General features: G+C 44.2%; 1 protein-coding gene across 2 annotated transcripts in view; it reads right to left on the bottom strand.

Annotated features, from left to right (window-relative positions):
* Positions 1-12800, bottom strand: part of slc25a21 (solute carrier family 25 member 21) — a 464076-nt gene extending 451276 nt beyond the window's left edge. The window contains exons 1-2 of one of the 2 annotated variants that reach the window (XM_067991474.1): positions 12730-12800; positions 12548-12628 (exon numbers count right to left, since the gene is read on the bottom strand). In XM_067991474.1, the coding sequence (XP_067847575.1) occupies positions 12548-12614 (67 nt within the window). In that variant the 5' untranslated portion in view covers positions 12615-12628; positions 12730-12800. Of the gene's footprint in view, positions 1-12547; positions 12629-12715 lie in introns of both variants that reach the window. The other variant, XM_067991475.1, reaches the window with a different exon arrangement.
* Positions 12801-21988: the final 9188 nt, after the last annotated feature.

Raw genomic sequence — 21988 nt, 5'->3', positions numbered from 1 at the left:
GGCAATAGTAGAGGCGGGTACAATTTTGTCTTTTAAAAAGCATTTGGACAGTTACATGGGTAAGATGAGTATAGAGGGATATGGGCCAAGTGCAGGCAATTGGGACTAGCTTAGTGGTATAAACTGGGCGACATGGACATGTTGGGCCGAAGAGCCTGTTTCCATGTTGTAACTTCTATGATTCTATGATATTTAATTTGACAAACAATTCATTTTTAAATTTCTAATGTCATGGCTCCTTGAACTGCAACTATTTAAGAAATGGTTTTGGTTCTGCAGCCTTACCAGAAAGGCACACTACCTGCTTTAACCCACGTTATTCACTTAGCAGCAAGATCTCATTTTTATATATTCTTTAACAGTCACAGTACAAGTTAATCAGGATTTAGGAATTTAAACGACCGTCAGGACTTACTACTTAAACATTACCATGCGGGTCTGAGCCTGAAGCAAATTTGCACATTCAGTTTCCATTAATGAGATTTTCAAGATAGCCCCTGCCTTTTCCTCATTTAAATTTTCCCCTTTGTGACCTGAACCATGGGTAGGCTTCCATATATGCTCATGATACCCAGCTCGACATCTTCACTACTTGCCTCAACTTCATGATTATCCCACGCTGTGAAATTACCTGTCAGACATTGTGATGTATGAGCCAGAATTTCCTCCAGTTCAACATTAGCAGAATTGAAATCAGCTCACATCAAAAACTCCAAGCCTTTGCCAGTGACTCTGTCCCCTCACCCCAGCTGCTCGCACAAACTGAACCAGACATTGTGTAATCTCAGTCTCCTGTTTGACCCAATGCTGAGCTTCACCAAGACAGGTTACTTCTAGTGGTAGCTCAGTGGTAACACCCTTGCCTTCCCGCCATTGTATACCGAGGGGCTGCAATCAGGAAAAAAAACCCTCGGGCAGAATGTAAAATTCAAAATTGATATAATGTACCCGCAATAAATCTGCAATGAATCTGTAATGAATCACCTGTATTGATTGTGATGCAATGAGGCACCCTAGAGTGTCATGAACTGTAATGACATCCAATGTGTTTCATTGAACTGTACTTGATGTAACCTGCAAATTGCATAATCGATATTGTGTATGTTTGGAATGTGATACGAGAACTGTATTGTATGAACTGCTGCAAATTTTATGAATAAAGTACATGTTTTGAAAAAAAACCACCCTTGCCTAAGAGTCAGAAGGTTGTGGATTCAAGTCCCAGTCCAGTGACTTAAGCACATAATCTGGACTGACACTTCAGCACAGTATTGAGGGAGGTGCTGTCATTCAGATGAAACGTTAAACTGAGGACCCGTCTGCCCTCTCAGGTGGACGCAGAAGATCCCAGAGCACTATTTGAAGAGCAGAGGAACTCTCCCTGGCGTCCTGGCCAATATTTATCCCTTAACCTACATTGATAAAACAGGATTATCTGGTCATTATCTGATTGCTGTTTATGAGCCCTTGCTGTGTACAAACTGATTGCTGCATTTCGCTACATTACAACAGTGACTACAATTCAGAAAGTACTTCATTGACTGTAAAGTGCTTTGGTATGTCCTGAGGTTGTGAAAGGAGTTCTTCTTTCTTCTTTCTTCTACCTCCATCTCATTCCTTCTGTTGCTAAAACCACTATCCACACTTTTGCTGCCTCTGGACTCAACTTCTCAAATGCCCTCTTATTGGCTTCAACATGCACATATTTCATCTTGTCCAAAATTCCATGACCCCCATCCTGTTCTTCACTAATCCCTCCATTGTCTTGCACCACCCAACCTCTGCAACGTCCTCATGTTTTCATTCGGAGCTTTTTGATCCTCCAACTATCTGCTGTACATCCTCCCCTCCCATAATTCCATCAGTGCTGGGAGAGCTTTCCAGTTGTCTTAGCCTATCCTATGGACCTTCCTCCCAAAATCCCTACATCTTATTACCTCTCTTCCCACCTTTGAAAGCCTTTTTAAAACTTAGCTATTTGACCATTCATACAGACACCTCCCCTAACTCTCCCATTTCTGCTCATCTCCAATTTCTCCTATGCAGAGTGCCTTGGGGCATTAAAGCCTGTGTATAAATGCGAGTAATTGCATTAACCTTTCAGTAAATCATTTAAAACATAAAAAAGCTCTAAGTTTTGACAGTTCAGTAAACAAGTTCATCTCCAAGGTTTCATCCTTGGACTGCACTATATTGGACACAATTGAGTTCTATATTCCCAGCTTTTTGCGGGGTGGGGGGGGGCGGGGGGGGGGGGGGGGGGGGAGGCGGCAGGGAGGGGGAGGAAGGAAGAGGAGAGCCGAACAACTTGGTTTCTCATTCCTAATCACCATTCAGTAAACCCTGACAGAAATGCCTATATGGACGTTGGGCAGGAACTAGACTGGGCTCCGATGGGATATCTTCACAGTCATGTAACCCACCAAACACACTGCATAGGCTTTAACATGTAGAATGGCTGTTTGGGAAATTTGCCGAAGGGAGAGGGAAAATAAGGTACTATATCTTAACATAACTTACTTCAACTCTTTCTTATACAGCTTAAACTTCTTTATTCAAAGTTGCTCAATTCAAATTATCTGATAATTCAGTTTCTTTCAGTACAAAATTCCCCACTTAATGTTGCTTAATTCAAATTATGAATAATTTACTTTTTAGCGCAAAAAACAATGCATCGGTAGACTATGGTATTAACGTGCCCTAAATGAGTCCGAAAATTTTGTTTCGCAAATCTCAAAACTAAAAACTACTACTTAAACACATCCTACTGCGAGACTTCATTTTAAAATCAGAAACTGAAGCTCTTTTGTTTATACAACTAATAAAACCCAAATCATAAAAAAAGGACAAGGAAAACTTAGCAAATTAAATCATAATGTTACTACTATTATCCACGATCCACTCCAGTCCCTGCGGTGCCAACCAGTCGCGAAGGCCTCAAGCAGACCGGCGGACACTGCGTACTCCTTCTCCAGGGCCACGCGGGCGCGGACAAGGCCATGAAGGAGAGGCAGGCGGTCAGAGCGACTGCCCCCACAGGCTGTGTCCAACCTGGACCTGTGGATGGCCACCTTAGCAAGGTCCAGGAGCAGACCCACAAGGAGGTCCTCTGACTTTCCCACCTCCCTCCGCAGGGGCAGCCAAAGATCAGGAGCGTGGGACTGAAGTGCAGCCCCTTCAAATAGCGGAACAGGGGCTTAAACCTCTCACACACCAGGTATGTATGAAATACAGACTCATTCAGGCCACAGAAGTCACAGGCGGCCTGGGAGTCCGTGAAGTGACTTAAAAACCTAGTGGTCGGCACTGCATTGTGCAACACTCTCCACGTCAGATCCCCAACAAAGCAGGGGAGGACTCCCACATAAAGAGCCCTCCTCTGGGTCCCTCGCCTCCGCCGGAATCCAAAATGGCACACTAAGGCGTGTCCGAATGGAAGACGAAAGCGAGGAAGAGGAAAGTATGCAAAAGCAGCCCACACAGGTAGTGAATGGTGTGCACTGGCACCATATTTCTTCCCAACAGCTGCACTGCCTGAATTATGACACGCAGCTTCTGTTCGTTAAGTTGCTTAGCAGCCACGCGTCCTTGCAGGACCTGCCTGTCTTTTACCAGGATCTAATCAGGGTCTGGAATATCGTTGCCTCCAGCAGGAGCTCGCCCGTGAGGGAACCATTGCTCAGGAACCTGCACCCCCGCGTGGTCAGCTTTGGCAACACGTGGCTGGCGGAGAGGAGTTCCCTGGCTGCCAAGGTAACCAGGGACGTACCGGATGGTGGAGGAGCGGGCTGGATGTCGCCTCAAACATTGGCAGAACGGATGTCCTTCTGCTATGTACGGCCCATGGCCAAAGCCATCAAGGCACTAAAAGTCGCACTCGGCCCTAACTCCACTAGGTGTGTCGAGGAGGTTCAAGTGAGTGGGTTAATCCCATCTGAGCTGACCCCTGTTTGGGTGGAATTTCTCATTGGCGCGTGACCCTGAAACCTCCCTCGGGAGCCTTCGCTTCACAACTTGAGTCGTTCCTCAGAAATTCCTTCCGTCTCATTTCACTTTGCGCGGAGGAATCTCCTGTGTGGACTGCTCCTGCCAACTGAAGCTCTTAGCATAGCCAATTAGTGGCATCTGGTCGATTGTGGAATGACATCAGAGCTCAGTTTTCTGAATACCCTTGCTGTCCACAAGTATTGCATCATGCCATGTTTCTGCTTATTTTTCTTCCCTTACACATCTTCCTGCCAATTATTTAGAACAAGCTTTCTTGTCCCTTTTAGATGCCCTGTATGATGCATCATTCCCCTACCTCAACAACAATAAGGGAGATCTGTTTATTAGTCTCTGTGGCTTTTTGGTGGCCATTAAGAAGATTACTAGTAGTGTGGAAATGCACTTTTACTCTCCACATTTTTAAAATGTCAACCAGCACTAATTTCAGCAAGTCCCAATAAATGCAACCAATTTTAGGAAACTGGGACCAACATTTGCAAAGCTACCATGAATGCTGCATGCAGTTATGTGGCAATGTTGCAAACTGTTAGTATCACTTTTCTTATGTTTTTCACAGGTACCATGGCACACAGCAAAGAACAGGTTCAAGGAGGGGGCTCAGGCACTATCCTCTTTCACCAGTAAGGCATAGGATATCTTTGCTATGCTGCAACAATTAAGATTTTCTTCAGGAACAGGAAAATGCCTACCAGGTAGCAAACGACACAGTACTTCAAGCTTTACTGGAGGAAAATCAGGAGCCTCACATGCAGCACAGTTATCAGGAACAACTTGAGAGATCCAGCATGAAGCAGTGCACTGGCTGAAGGGTTTCCAACATTTCCAACCAATGCCTCAGTAGCCAGTAGCCATCCTACTTTGATCCAAATACTCTTTATGGCTCCTTGCAATTTCAACCAGAACAACATTTGCTGCCAGTTAGTCCCACAGAATTAGTGGTTCTTATGAATGTTGCAGAACAATCAATTTTGATGTGACAGAAAGCTATTGTGACCAGGGAGTATTGTTTTTCTTTTCTTCCTATTGTAATAAAAACATTTGAATTTTACATTACAATATTTGCTATTTTTCTGTTGCAGGCTGGTAGCTGAAGCAGGAGGGTGGCAACAACACCCACATTGATCAAACTGGAAGTGTTGCAGGCTGTGAAGGCATGAAGGTTTGCTAATCACTTGAGCATATTGTGTAAGAAAATATTAGGGCTTAGGGTGCATATTGCAGTTTGGGCAAGGTGATACAGGACGAGAAGGCGGATTGCGAGCAGTGCTTCGGTGTGTACAGGCCTTTCTGGAAAACACAGCAACTCTGTGAAAGATTTGATATAGTTTTAAAACTATATTGGCAGCTGTATCGAGAAACAACACAGAAGTTTAACATAACACGAACAGAAGAATGAAGTACTAGGAATCAAAATTATGCAATTATAACTCACAAAAATTAAGAAGCATGAACAAACAGTAAGCTTGCAACCAAAGGTTAATGCCAGATTAAAAGTAAAAGAATGCAAACAGCAACAACATAGCACATGATTCAGGGTCTATGACCCGATGCAAACAAGGTAAGAATCACCAAAAGGTCATAAATTGTTGTGGTGAAGTTAAGGTTGTACTGGAAGATGAAAACAGTAAGCAAAGCAGTATTGTGCTTATTGTTGCTGGCAGGAGGGACTTTCAAGTAGAGGGATCACTGGGTTCCCGTTAAACTGTTAAGGTTCCATTCCACAGCATCGCAAACATCATGCAGTGAACCATGCATGTCTTCATTGGCCATTTGTGCTGATAGAGACTGTTCGGCAACTCCGTCAATATTGCCTCATCAAACCACTCATGCACTGTCACTCCCTGCTGCATCCAATATACGTCATGCAGTATGATTACTGTGGGTAAAAAGTGATGCTCGAACTGTAACACTTCAAAAGACATCTTCAGTATGCCTTTAGCCTCACAAAAACTTGCTCAAACAACATTCTTGCACTGAACAACTTATGGTAATAATATTGCTGCTGTTGGATCAGTCACCCAATGACTGCAAATAATTTCAGAAGCCACATGCAGAGTGCATATGAAGCATCTCCAAATAAATGAACAAGGCACCTCAATACCATTCATACATGCTGGTTCATTATCGAACAAAGATTCAAGTCACTCTATAAACACCAGCTTAGGGAGGGAATTCCACAACGTAGGATTTAGGTGGCTGGAAACATGGCCACCAATGATGAGGCAAAGGAAGAGGGGTGCACAAGATGCACTCCCTCTTCAAGAGTTAGAGGAATGGAGTGTACAGGGAGGGGGTGTTGTAGGACTGGAGGTCCGTACAGGAGATAGGGGTGGGCAAGGCTGTGGAGGGATTTGAAGACAAAAAGGAGAATTTTAAATTTGAGTTGGTGGAGGACTGGGAGCCAATGTCGGTCAGCAAGGACAGGGGTGAACAGAACTTGCTGCAGGATGGGATAAGGGCAACAGAGTTTTGTATCAGCTGAAGTTAATGGAGGGTGGAGGATGGAAGGCTGACCAAGACATTTACAAGGATTTCAGCAGCGGATGGGCTGAGATAGGAGAAGAGGCAGACAATGTTACTGAGATGGAAGTAAGTCATGGAGATAATGGGGGGAGGTGGTGGGGAGGGTCAGAAGCTCAACTCAGGGTCAAACGGAAGTTGCGAAAAGTCTGGTTCAGTCTGAGACAGTGGCCAGGGTCACTGATGAGGATATGAAGTTTCTGGTGGAGGCTAAAGATAGGGGACTGGAGGAAGTTTGGTTTCGAAGGCAAGGGGAAGGGGAGAAAGTAACATTGGCAGCTGAAAGAATGGTGTCTAACTTGTTGATAAAGACCAACATTAGCTCCTCACATGTTGTTAGAGGCGAGGGTGAAGGGTGCAGTGAAGAGGCATTTAGTTGCAGAGAAAAGGAGCCTGGGGTGAACTTCACCATCCAGGATGATCGTAGAGTACTGGGCAGTTTTGACAAAAGAGACTGTGGTCCAGCAGAGCTTGATGTGGTCAAGCCAAACCTGGCAATGGATGGTTAAGTCAGGTGTGTTCAAGTTTGAGCTCACACTTAAGAATTTAAAAGTGGAGAAGGCTCCCATGGACTAGGTACGTGGCAGAAGACAGACAGGTAGACACAAGGGTTGCGGACCACCCCGCCAGCCGTGTACCAACAGGGAATGGAGGAGGAGTGGGCTGGTGCATGAGATGAGCCACAGGAGCCTTCTCCGCTTTGCCAGATTCCATGCTTCTCTTCCCCTCTGCTGCAACCAAACATTCACACATCTTGTGGACATATCTTTTGTTTCTCTAATTTCTCATTATCACCTCCTTTTCCCTTGCACCATCCTCACTGTCATTTAATCATCTCCTGCCCTCCAACCAACCACAGACCTCTTCTTTTTTCTTTTCCTGCCCCCTTTTCCCTGGCTCTGTACCTGCTCATCAGCTGTCCATCTTCCCGTTCTGACAAAAGGTCACGACCTGAAATGTTAACCCTATGTTTCTCTCCATAGATGCTATCTGACCTGCTGAGTGTTTCCAGCATTTTTTATTTTTATTATAGGTGAAATATGAGTTTACTGCCAGCTTTATGACAAATGTTTTACTGACAATATGCAAAGTCCAAAGGCTGCACCTTTAGAACTGTTTAGCCTTATCACCATTTTTGTCTTTTACACCTCCCCTTCACATCTATTGATAGAGCAGCAGATAAATTACATGCATTCAGACCTCAGTCAATGAAGCTCAGGCCAATTATTAGGACAGTCTCGAAAGCAGCCTGGAGCGACTCACTATCCAATTTCCCCTGTTAAAAGAGTGTACCCACCTCATCTTCATAGATTAATTATTTAATTCCAACGTGCTTCCACTTCCAAAACTCACCTACTGAAAGCATAAAAGCTCAAAATGCTTTTTGAGTTTCCAATCTGAACCGGGTTACTGTGAGAGTCCAACTATCTACCCCAAGAACAAAACACCACCTTAAAACCTTCTATTTATTTTTGCAAAAAGATGTATCTAATATGTATGTCACATTCATAAATCTTTCAGGTCGAAGTCATTTATGCTATTTTTTTCTGGATTAATCTCCATCACCCAAAAATTTAAAACCACCATATAAATAAAAGTTAAAATATGTTGTTCCTCCCTTCTTTCATTTTTGTGGCAGTGAACCTTTTTGCAATAGGGATTGGGAGCAGGGACGTACATAGAATCATAGAAGTTTACAACATGGAAACAGGCCCTTCGGCCCAACATGTCCACGTCGCCCAGTTTACACCACGAAGCTAGTCCCAATTGCCTGCACTTGGCCCATATCCCTCTATACCCATCTTACCCATGTAACTGTCCAAATGCTTTTTAAAAGACAAAATTGTACCCACCTCTACTACTGCCTCTGGCAGCTCGTTCCAGACACTCACCACCCTTTGAGTGAAAAAATTGCCCCTCTGGACCCTTTTGTATCTCTCCCCTCTCTCCTTAAATCTATGTCCCCTCGTTTATAGACTCCCCTACCTTTGGGAAAAGATTTTGACTATCTAACTTATCTATGCCCCTCATTATTTTATAGACTTCTATAAGATCACCCCTTAACCTCCTACTCTCCAGGGAAAAAAGTCTCAGTCTATCCAACCTCTCCCTATAAGTCAAACCATCAAGTCCCGGTAGCATCCTAGTAAATCTTTTCTGCACTCTTTCTAGTTTAATAATATCCTTTCTATAATAGGGTGACCAGAACTGTACACAGTATTCCAAGTGTGGCCTTACTAATGTCTTGTACAACTTCAACAAGACATCTCAACTCCTGTATTCAATGTTCTGACCAATGAAACCAAGCATGCCGAATGCCTTCTTCACCACCCTATCCACCTGTGACTCCACTTTCAAGGAGCTATGAACCTGTACTCCTAGATCTCTTTGTTCTATAACTCTCCCCAACGCCCTACCATTAACGGAGTAGGTCCTGGCCCGATTCGATCTACCAAAATGCATCACCTCACATTTATCTAAATTAAACTCCATCTGCCATTCATCGGCCCACTGGCCCAATTTATCAAGATCCCGTTGCAATCCTAGATAACCTTCTTCACTGTCCACAATGCCACCAATCTTGGTGTCATCTGCAAACTTACTAACCATGCCTCCTAAATTCTCATCCAAATCATTAATATAAATAACAAATAACAGCGGACCCAGCACCGATCCCTGAGGCACACCGCTGGTCACAGGTCTCCAGTTTGAAAAACAACCCTCAACAACCACCCTCTGTCTTCTGTCAATCCAATTTTGTATCCAATTGGCTACCTCACCTTGGATCCCGTGAGATTTAACCTACCATGCGGTACCTTGTCAAAGGCTTTGCTAAAGTCCATGTAGACCACGTCTACTGCACAGCCCTCATCTATCTTCTTGGTTACCCCTTCAAAGACATGAATTTCCTCTCACAAAACCATGCTGACTGTTCCTAATCAGTCCCTGCCTCTCCAAATGCCTGTAGATCCTGTCTCTCACAATACCTTCTAACAACTTACCCACTACAGAGGTCAGGCTCACCGGTCTGTAGTTCCCAGGCTTTTCCCTGCCTCCCTTCTTAAACAAAGGCACAACATTTGCTACCCTCCAATCTTCAGGCACCTCACCTGTAGCTGTCGATGATTCAAATATCTCTGCTAGGGGACCCGCAATTTCCTCCCCAACCTCCCATAACGTCCTGGGATACATTTCATCAGGTCCCGGAGATTTATCTACCTTGATGCGCGTTAAGACTTCCAGCGCCTCCCTCTCTGTAATATGTACACTCCTCAAGACATCACTATTTATTTCCCCAAGTTCCCTAACATCCATGCCTTTCTCAACCGTAAATACCGATGCGAAATAGTAATTTATGATCTCACCCATCTCTAGTGGCTCCGCACATAGATGACCTTGTTGATCCTTAAGAGGCCCTACTCTCTCCCTAGTTACTCTTTTGCCCTTTATGTATTTGTAGAAGCTCTTTGGATTCTCCTTTGCCTTATCTACCAAAGCAATCTCATGTCCCCTTTTGCCCTCCTGATTTCTCTCTTAACTCTACTCCGGCAATCTCTATACTCTTCAAGGGATCCACTTGATCCCAGCTGTCTATGCATGTCATATGCCTCCTTCTTCTTTTTGACAAGGGCCTCAATCTCCTGAGTCATCCAAGGTTCCCTACTTCTACCAGCCTTGCCCTTCACTTTATAAGGAATGTGCTTACCCTGAAGCCTGGTTAACACACTTTTGAAAGCCTCCCACTTACCAGACATCCCTTTGCCTGCCAACAGACTCTCCCAATCAACTTCTGAAAGTTCCTGTCTAATACCATCAAAATTGGCCTTTCCCCAATTTAGAATTTTAACTTTTGGGCCAGACCTATCATTCTCCATAGCTATCTTAAAACTAATGGAATTATGATCACTGGTCCCAAAGTGATCCCTCACTAACACTTCTGTCACCTGCCCTTCCTTATTTCCCAAGAGGAGGTCAAGTTTTGCCCCCTCTCTAGTCGGGCCATCCACATACTGAATGAGAAATTCCTCCTGAATACACTCAACAAATTTCTCTCCATCCAAGCCCCTAATGCTATGGCTGTCCCAGTCAATGTTGGGAAAGTTAAAGTCCCCTACTATTACCACCCTATTTTTCTTGCAGCTGTCTGTAATCTCCTTACATATTTGCTCCTCAATTTCCCGTTGACTATTTGGGGGTCTGTAGTACAATCCTATCAAAGTGATCTCTCCCTTCTTATTTTTCAGTTCTACCCATATAGACTCAGTGGGCGAACCCTCGGATATATCCCCTCTCACTACTGCCGTGATGTTCTCTCTAATCAAGAACTCAACTCCCCCTCCTCTCTTACCTCCTGCTCTATCTTTCCTATAGCATCTGTACCCTGGAACATTGAGCTGCCAGTCCTGCCCCTCCCTTCGCCATGTTTCAGTAATAGCTATAACATCCCAGTCCCATGTACCCATCCATGCCTGAGTTCATCTGCCTTGCCCATCAGACTTCTTGCATTGAAATAAATGCAGTTTAATCTAGACTTCCCTTGGTCTTTGCCCTGCTTTCTCAGACCATCTGTCCAGTCATGTTTTGTACACTCTCCCTTACTGCCTTTTGTTTCTGTCACCACTTTACTTCCCACTGACTTCCTGCATCGGTTACCATCCCCCTGCCACATTAGTTTAAACACTCCCCAACAGCACTAGCAAACACTCCCCCTCGGACATTGATTCCAGTCCTGCCCAGATGCAGACCGTCCAATTTGTACTGGTCCCACCTCCCCCAGAACCGGTTCCAATGGCCCAGGAATTTGAATCCCTCCCTCTTGCACCATCTCTCAAGCCACGTATTCATCCTAGCTATCCAGTCATTCCTACTCTGACTAGCCCGTGGCACTGGTAGCAATCCTGAGATTACTACCTTTGAGGTCCTACTTTTTAGTTTAACTCCTAACTCCCTAGTTTGTGGGCTCACACTGCTGATCTCTGTTGTCCTCAAATTTGTAATTGCAAAAAGCAAAAGGATAAAAATTTGAGATGAGACTGTTGGGAGATGTTCAAGAACCACACCAAATGAATAATTCTCCCTCTCTCTCTCTCTCCCATTGGGGGAGTCCTCAATTGCACAGTTAAAATCAGTGATTCACAGATGCCAATCTACATCCTACCATTCCATGGGACCACTCAACGTGTTATTATATATTATACTAATTCATCAACAAATTATATTAAAAGAGACACCGTTAAGGCAAATGACATTGAAAGACAGTTTACAAAATGAATCAGAAAGCATAGTTCTTCAAAATCCTCCATTAGTGGGAATTCAAAAGACAGTACTTCCAATGTATGGAGGGAACCTTCCTCCACAACAGTAAACAAGTTTTTTGCATTCCAGCATAGAAATTAATAGTTCTTGAACAATGCAAAAAAATCACATTCAGAATACCATTTACCCAATTCTGCAAACTCAAGTTCCACAAAAAATAAATACATCCTTAAAACCTGAATTAAACTTGTGCAACTATGGACTTCGGATATGTATTCACAGTAAACACAGACATCGTCTGATTGATGTATGGGCGCCAATGTGGGCTTTCCGAATCGCGGAACTAAAGCTGAGCTCACCAGTTCCCTGTGAGTACGAACAGTTCTCAGTCCGCATCCAGGATGCCCGACTCGTGTGCAGGACACGAGCCTATGCGCTTGCCATACAACTTTGTGTGTGTGTGTGTTTGGGATGTGGGCGACGCTGGTGAAGCAATATCTTTACCCATCCCTCACTACCATGAGGGCATTTAGAGTCAACCCACCACTCTCCGACCGTCTGGTCAACAAATTACACAAACAGGTTTAGCAGCACATTTGGAAGCCTGCTTTAGGAACCATTGACTTCGCCGTCAGTCCATCAACCCATTCATTCTGAAACATTCCGAACTTAAACATCTTTAAATACAAAATATTTCTCCGTCTATTCACTAGCAAAATGTACATTATAAATGTTTTTTTTTAAAGTTTTACTTGTGACTCACCCGCAGACCCTCCGGCAACTGTCTGATGTGACGCTTCTCTCAACAAACTCTGGCGTTTCACCGTCATTTTCGACTCTAGAACTAAATAAAAACAACTTCATTATCCCGGTTATCAAATTATGCTCTTTTTGTGTGCAAATAAAAGTTTCGTAAATAATTCAGGGTTACGTGTCTGCTCCGACCTCTCCTCCGCCGTTGGTTGAAGAACAGTGCGCGAGCAACTCACAGCTGTTTGAAGCAAAACGATACCGGGGCAAAGCATAAGCTCAGCATGGGCGGGGACTGCAGAGCCTGAGAGGGACAGGGGCAAAGCGTGAGACTTAATTACACAGCATGACACAAAATGTACAGCACAGACACAGGCTATTCCACATAAACACACCCTAAACCCCCCCCCCCCCTTATAAAAGGGGGGCCGAAGAACACAAAAAAAAGAGAAACAGGCTATTCAGCTCAACAGGTCCATGTTGGTGTTTGTGCTTCATACCAGCTTCCTTCCTCCCTCCCTCCCTACCTACTTGATCTAACCCCATCAACATATCCTTCTTTTCCTTTCTCCCTCATGTGTTTATCTAGCTTCCCCTTAAATGCATCTATGCACCTCAACTACTCCTTGTGGTAGCAAGTTCCACATTCTTACCACTCTCTGGGTAAAGAAGTTTCTCCTGAATTCCCTATTAGATTTATTAGTGACTATCTTGTATTTATGGCCCCCAGGTCTGGTCTCCCCCACAAGTGAAAACATCTCTACGTCTACCCTATCAAATCCTATCATGATCTGAAAGACTTCTATCAGGTCATAGTACCATCGTTGCATAGTAGGTACAGCACAGGAGGAGGCCATTCAACCCATCGTGCCTGTGGCAGCTCTTTGAAGAGCTATCCAATTAGCTCCAGTCTCCTGCTCTTTCCCCATAGCCCTGCAAATTTTTCCCTTCAAGTATTTATGCAATTCCCTTTTGAAAATTGTTATTGAATCTGCTTCCACCATTCTTTCAGGCAGTGCATTCCAGACCATTACAATTTGCTGCATAAAAAATTGTTTCCTCGTGTTGCTTCTGGCTCTTTTGCCAATCACCTTAAATCTCCTCTTAGCCTTTTTTGTTCTAAGAAGAACAACCCCAGCTTCTCCAGTCTTTTCACATAACTGAAGTCCCTCATCCACCGGCACAATTCTAGTAAATTTCTTCTGCACCCTCTCGAAGGCCTTGACATCCTTCCTAAAGTGTGGTGCCCAGAATTGAACACAATACACCAGCTGAGGCCTAACCAGTGTTTTATAAAGGTTTAGCACTAATTACTAGCTTTTGCACACTATGCCTCTATTAATAAAGCCCAGGATCACATATGCTTTTTCAACAACGTTCTCAACTTCTCCTGCCACCTTCAAAGATTTGTGTATGTGCACCCCCAGGGCTCTCTGTACCTGCACCCCCTTTAAAATTGTACCATTTAGTTTATATTGCCTCTTCTCATTCTTCCTACCAAAATTCATCACTTCACACTTCTCTGCATTAAATTTCATCTGCCATATGTCTGCCCATTTCACCAGTCTATCCTCCTGAAGTCTGTTACTATCCTCCACATTGTTTACTACATTTCTGAGTTTCATGTCATCTGCAAACTTTGAAATTATACCCTCTATACCCAAGTCCAGGTCATTAATATATATCAAAAAGAGCAGTGGTCCTAATACTGACCCCTGGGAAACAACACTGTATACTTCCCCCAGTCTGAAAAACAACCGCACACCATTACTCTCTGCTTTCTGTCCCTTAGCCAATTTTGTATCCACACTGCCACCGTCCCTTTAATTCCATGGGCTTTAATTTTTCTAACAAGTATATTATGTGATACTTTATCAAATGCCTTTTGAAAGTCCATATACACAACATCAACTGCATTACGCTCATCAACCCTCTCCGTTATTTCATCAAAGAACTCAATCAAATTAGTCACCCCTCAGTCTTCCCTTTTCGACAGAAAAGAGCCCCAGCCTGCTCAAACTTTCCTGATAGGGATAACCTCTCAGTCGTGGTATCATCGTAGTAAATCTTTTTTGCACCTTCTCCAGTTCCTCTACAACCTTTTTATAATATGGAGACCATAGAACCATAGAAAAGATACAGCACAGAAGGGGGCCATTCGGCACATTGTGTCCATGCCGGCTCGAAGGACAACCAGGTGTCCCTTCTAATCCTACCTTCCAGCACCCGGTCCGTAGCCCTGCAGCTTACAGCACTTTAGGTGCAGGTCCAGGAACTTTTTAAAAGAGTTGAGGGTCCCCTGCCTCTACCGCCAATTCAGGCAGCAAATTCCATACACCCATCACCATCTGGGCAAAAACATTTTTCCTCATGTCCCCTCTAATCTTTCGGCCAATCAGCTTAAATCTATGTCCTCTAGTTCTTGAACTCTCCGCTAGGGGAAACAGGTACTTCCTGTCTACTCTATCAGGGCCCCTCATAATTTTGTACACCTCAATCAAGTCTCCCCTCAGCCTCCTCTGCTCCAAGGAAAACAACCCCAGCCGATCCAATCTCTCCTCGTAGCTGTAATTTTCAAGCCCTGGCAACATTCTTGTAAATCTTCTCTGCACTCTCTCCAGAGCAATTACGTCCTTCCTGTAATGTGATGACCAGAACTGCGCACAATACTCCAGTTGTGGCCTTACCAGCGTTTTATACAGTTCCATCATTACATCCCTGCTTTTGTATTCTATACCTCGGCTAATAACGGAGACCATTCCGTATGCCTTCTTCACAACCTTATCTACCTGAACTGCCACCTTCAGGGACCTGTGCACATGCACTCCAAGGTCTTTCACTTCCTCTACCCCTCTCAATATATTCCCGTTCACTGCGTATTCCCTTTTACTGTTTGCCCTCCCTAAGTGCATTACCTCACACTTCTCCGGGTTGAACTCCATTTGCCACTTTTCCACCCACTCCACCAACCCATTGATATCTTCTTGGAGTCTACAGCTATCCTCTTCACTATCAACTACACAGCCAATTTTTCTGTCGTTTGCAAATTTGCCAATCATGCCCCTTACATTCAAGTCCAAATCATTAATATTTACCACAAACAGCATGGAACCCAACACTGAGCCCTGTGGCACACCACTGGAAATGGATTTCCATTCGCAAAGACATCCATTGACTTTTACCCTATGTTTCCTGTCACTGAGCCAATTTTGGATCCATTTTGCCACATTTCCCTGTATCCCATGGACTTTTACCTTTCTGACCAGTCTGCCATTTGTGGGACCTTGTCAAATGCCTTACTAAAATCCATGTAGACAACATCCACTGCACCACCCTCATCAATCCTCCTTGTCACTTTCTCAAAGAATTCAATCATGACCTTCCCTGAACAAATCCATGCTGACTATCCCTGATTAAACCATGCCTTTCCAAGTGACAGTTTATCCTATCTCTCAGTATTAATTCTAATAGTTTGCCCACCACTGAGGTAAGACTGACCGGCCTATAATTGTTCAGCCTTTCCCTCGTACCCTTTTTAAACAATGATACTATGTTTGCAGTCTTTCAGTCCTCCGGTACCTCCCCTGTATCCAGTGAGGATTGGAAAATGATCCTCATAGCTTCCGCTATTTCCTCCCTGGCTTCCTTCAATAGCCTAGGAAACAATCCATCCGGCCCTGGTGACTTATCAACTTTCAAGGATTCCAGTCCCTCTAGTACTTCCTCTCTCGTTATGTTTATCTTGTCCAATATTTCACACCTCTCCTCTTTAACTACTACGTCTCAATCATCCCTTTCCTTTGTGAATATGGAGACAAAATATTCATTTAAAACCCTACCCACATCCTCTGCTTCAACACACAAGTTACCCTTATCATCCCTGATAGCTCCCACCTTTTCGTTAACTACCGTCTTGTTCTTAATGTACTGATGAAACATCTTTGGGTTATCTTTAATCTTACTAGCTAATATTTTTTCATGCCCTCTCTTTGCTTTCCTTATTTCCTTTTTTACGTTATCCCTGTACTTTCTATACTCCTCTAGGCTTTCTGCAGTATTTAGTTTTCTGTGACAGTCATAAGCTTTCTTTTTTTGCTTTATCTTGCTCCGTATACTTCTAGACAACCAGAGGGCTCTAAATTTGGCAGTGCCACCCTTTTTCTTTGAGGGGATGTGTCTGCATTGTACCCGTAGAATTTCACTTTTTAGTGCCTCCCACTGGCTTGCCACTGATTTCTCCTCAAGTAGTTGTGTCCAGTCCACTTCTGCCAAATCACCTCTTAGTTCTGTAAAATTTTCCTTCCCCCAATTTAAAACATTTACTCCTGATTTAACTCTTCCTTTTCCATAATAATGCTAAAACTAACTGAATTGTGGTCACTATCCCCAATATGGTCACCCACTGTCACTCCACCCACTTGCCCATCTTCATTTCCCAGGACTAAATCTAGAATTGCATCCCCTCTTGTTGGGCTTGTCACGTACTGACTAAAAAAGTGCTCCTGGACGCCGACCAAGAATTTTGCGCCCTCTGTGCCCCTCACACTGTTTGAATCTCAGTTGATGTTAGGCTAGTTGAAGTCCCCTACCATTATTGCCCTCTTATTTTTGCACTCAGAAATTTGCCTACATATTTGTTCTTCTACCTCCCTTTTGCTATTCGGGGGTCCATAGTACACTCCTAGTAGAGTGACTGCCCCTTTTTTATTTCTTAGCTCAACCCATATGGCCTCGATTGATGTCCATTTAGCATATCATCCCTTCTCACAACTGTAATTGATTCTTTAATCAATTATGCTGCCCCCCTCCTTTTTTTATCACCCACTCTATCCTGCCTGAAAACTCTATATCCAGGGATATTGAGCTGCCAATTATCCCCCTCTTTAAGCCAGGTTTCCGTTATAGCAACAATATCATGCTGCTGTGTGTCTATCTGTACCCTTATCTCATCTGCTTTGTTTGTAATACTCCTTGCATTGAAGTATATACCCTTTAACCCCGTCAAATTCCTGTGCTGAACACTATTTAACCTTTGCTTCTTTTGCCTTTCTGAGTCGCTAACTACGTCACCAACTGCTTTTCTACTTCCCGTTTCCTGGTCTGAATTTGTCCTATCTGTACCTGCCCTTTGGTTCCCATCCCCCTGGCATACTAGTTTAAACTCTCCCCAAAAGAACTAGCAAATGCCCCCAGGAGGATATTGGTCCCAGTTCTGCTTGGGTGCGACCTGTCCAGCTTGTACAGGTCCCGCCTTTCCCAGAATCGGTCCCAATGCCTCAGGAATTTAAACCCCTCCCTCCTACCCCATTTCTCAAGCCATGCATTCATCTGGTCTATTCTCCTATTTCTGCTCTCGCCAGCACGTGGCACTGGGAGAAATCCTGAGATTACTACCTTGGAGGTCCTGCTTTTTAATTTATTTCCTAACTCCCTATATTCTGCTTGCAGGACCTCATCCCTTTTTTTTACCGATGTCATTGGTACCGATATGGACCCATGACCTCTGGCTGTTCACCCTCCCCCTTCAGAATGTCCTGCATCCGCTCTGTGACATCCTTGACCTTCGCACCAGGGAGACAACATACCATCCTGGAGTCACATCTGCGGCCGCAGAAACGCCTATCTGTTCCCCTTATGATAGAATCCGCTATCACTATTGCTCTCCCATTCTGTTTCCTCCCCTCCTGTGCAGCTGAGTCACTCGTGGTGCCACGGTCTTGGCTCTTGCTGCATTCCCCTGATAAGCCATCTCCCCCAACAATATCCAAAGCGGTATATCTGTTTGAGAGGGAGATGGCCCCAGGGGACTCCTGCTCTACCTGCCTAGTCCTTTTACTCTCCCTGGCGGTCTCCCATTTCCTTTCTTCCTGTGTAATCTTTACCTGCGGTGTGACCACCTCACTGAACGTGCTATCCACGATAATCTCAGCATCGCGGATGCTCCACAGTGAATCCACCCGCAGCTTCAGCTCCAAAATGCGGTTAGCCAGTAGCTGCAGCTGGACACACTTCCTGCACATGGTCGCCAGGGACACCAGTAGTGTCCATGACTTCCCACATAGCGCAGGAGGAGCATATCACGGGTGCGAGCTCTGCTGCCATGACTTGCCTGAGATTAAGCTTATTAGTTATTACCAGAACTGTTCACAATACTTCAAGTGTGATCTAACCAAAGTTCTATACAAGTTTTTATATAACTTCTCTGCTTTTCAAATCTATCCCTTTAGAAATGAACCCGAGTGCTTGGTTTGCTTTTTTATGGCCTTATTAATCTGCGTCGCTACTTTTAGTAATTTATGTATCTGCTCCTCTACCCCATTTACACTCTTATTATCCAAGCAGTATGCGGCCCCCTTATTCTTCCTACCAAAATGTAATACCTCACACTTATCTATATGGAAATTCATTTGCCAATTACTCACTCATTCTGTAAGTTTATTAATGTCTTCCTGTATTTTGTCACAGCCCTCCTCGGTAATAACTCTACCCCCCAACATGGTGTCGTCTGCAAATTTTGAAATTGTACTTCTGATTCCTGAATCCAAATTGTTAATTTAAATTATGAACAACAGTGGTACCAGCCTTGTGGAACACCATTTCCCACATTTTGCCAGTTTGAGTAACTACCTTTAACCCCTACTCTCAGTTTTCTGTTTTGTAGCCAGCTTGCTATCCATTCTGCTGCCCTGACTCCACATGCTCTGACCTTAGTCATGAGTCATGAATCATGAGTCATGAGACCTTATCAAAGTCATTTTGAAAATCCAAATATATTACATCTACTACATTACCCTTGTCAACCCTTTCTGTTACTTCTTCAAAGAATTCAAAAAGATTGGTTAAGCATGACCTTCCCTTTTGAAACCCATGTTGACTATTCTTTATTATATTTTTGGTTTCTAGATGTTTTTCTATTACATCGTTGAGTAAGGATTCCATTATCTTTCCTACCACTGACGTTGAGCTAATTGGTCTACAGATCCCTGGATTGGTTCTACCTCCCTTTTTAAATATAGGAATCACATTAGCTGTCCTCTGGCACTATTCCTTTTTCCAATGAATTTTTATATCTATGTAATAGTGCCTCTGCTATCTCTTCCCTAACTTCTTTTAATATGCACGGCAGGGACTCAGACCCTGAAAGGGACAGGGGTAAAGCATGAAATCAAAGTGGGCAGGAGGTGAAGAACTTGAGATGGACAGGAGAGTCAAAGTGTGAGATAAATATGGGCAAGGGTGCAGAATCTGAGAGGAGGGGAAAAGTGTGAGATTGGCATGGGAAGGGGACGGGCGCAGAGCATGAGAGTACAGGTAGGGTCACATATGAAGAATAGGAATGGTGTTGCAAAGCTGTGAGGGTGGGAATGAAGAGAGAGTGTGAGATGGGGAGGGGCACAGAGAGGACAAGGCCCAAGGATGTGGAACACTGGAAAAAGTGGGGAAGAGGGGAAAGGTATGGTAGAAAAGGAGCAAAGGAATGGGGAATAGGGAAATCGTGACAGGAAAGGAGCAAAGTGTGGAAGTTATGGGGAAGCAAGCAAGGATACATGCAACAGGAATAGGGCAAGTGTTGCATTAGCAGGGAGAAAAGCAAAGAGATGGTAGTGTAGCAAAGATTGGAGTGGATGTAGCCATTCACAAGGATGGAGGAGTGGTTCAAGCCTTTGGATAAGGGAAAGGGACATAGGGCTGGTCAGTAATTCAAAGGCAAGCCAGGGAATACAGCAGAAAATTAAATCCATGGCAGAGCTGTAGGAAGTGTATCCCAGTATCCTGCGAAGAGAGTATTTATTTTTCAATTACTCCCACTTCTCTTATTAAAATAGAATGTAACAAAACATAGTAGCTTCCATAAATATCTTTGTTTTTCAGACTTTCGTTGAGATCAACATTTTATGTGTCTGCGTTGATTTTAGAATGGCCTGAGGCCTAATGAGACACACCCGATTCTGTCAAAAGCATTACCAACTGAATACAGACAGAACAGAAAGTTTCAGAGTCAGACAGCTCTGGACCAACCTCCAGGCTTTTCTGAAATGTTGACGATTAACTGTAGAATTTGTTAAGCATGGGTCCCAGCTCCCCGACTTGTGTACATTTGGCTCCATTCCCAAAACATTTGAATCTGCCAAGAATTTTTGGCTCTACCATAGCCGTTGCCCCCAGCTCACTATCAATAAAGTAGCCTTATGTTTAACCAACATTAGATATCTGCAGAGTTGCTGGGAGTGAAAGTGAGAGGGTGCAAACAAGACAGCCAGGACCTACGGTGAAATCAGAGGAAGTGAAAACAGTGCCACCTGGAATGGTATCACAGTGACAGCGAGATATGACAATGCAAGGTGGCTCAGGCAGAAGATCAGAAATAAACTTATCTACACTAGTAATGGGCTTGTCTGAGAGTTTGTAGCAGGATACCTGCAGAATCAAGCAAGACCCAACAGCCAGTGACAAAGGGAACCTTGGAAATCTGACAAGAAAATAATGCACTGGTACTACAACTAACCAATCAGACACAAACAATATCATATACCAGAACACTTGTCCACTTTTATCTCTGCTCCCCTACCATCAACATCCTGGGGGTCACCATTGACCAGAAACTTAACTGGACCAGCCATATAAATACTGTGGCTACAAGAGCAGGTCAGAGGCTGGGTATTCTGCGGTGAGTGACTCACCTCCTGACTCCCCAAAGCCTTTCCACCATCTACAAGGCACAAGTCAGGAGTGTGATGGAATACTCTCCACTTGCCTGGATGAGTGCAGCTCCAACAACACTCAAGAAGCTTGACACCATCCAGGACAAAGCAGCCCGCTTGATTGGCACCCCATCCACCACCCTAAACATTCACTCCCTTCACCACCGGCGCACTATGGCTGCAGTGTGTACCATCCACAGGATGCACTGCAGCAACTTGCCAAGGTTTCTTTGACAGCACCTCCCAAACCCGCGCCGTCTACCACCTAGAAGGACAAGAGCAGCAGGCACATGGGAACAACATCACCTGCACTTTCCCCTCCAAGTCACACACCAACCCGACTTGGAAATATATCACCGTTCCTTCATCGTCGCTGGGTCAAAATCCTGGAACTCCCTTCCTAACAGCACTGTAGGAGAACCTTCACCACACGGACTGCAGCGGTTCAAGAAGGTGGCTCACCACCACCTTCTCAAGGGCAATTAGGGATGGGCAATAAATGCCGGCCTCGCCAGCGACGCCCACATCCCATGAATGAATTTTAAAAAAATGTAGGCTTTATGATGGACCCACAGTATGAAGCAAGAAAAGAAAGCATTGAATGACAGCCTTGGAGGGAGTGCAGCGTAGGTTTACTAGAATGATACCCGGACTTCAAGGGTTAAGTTACGAGGAGAGATTACACAAATTGGGGTTGTATTCTCTAGAGTTTCGAAGGTTAAGGGGTGATCTCATCGAAGTTTATAAGATTT

The sequence above is a fragment of the Heptranchias perlo genome, chromosome 10, assembly GCF_035084215.1.
Source record: "Heptranchias perlo isolate sHepPer1 chromosome 10, sHepPer1.hap1, whole genome shotgun sequence".
In the NCBI taxonomy this organism is placed as follows: domain Eukaryota; kingdom Metazoa; phylum Chordata; class Chondrichthyes; order Hexanchiformes; family Hexanchidae; genus Heptranchias; species Heptranchias perlo.
This window is presented reverse-complemented; position numbering and strand designations above follow the sequence as displayed.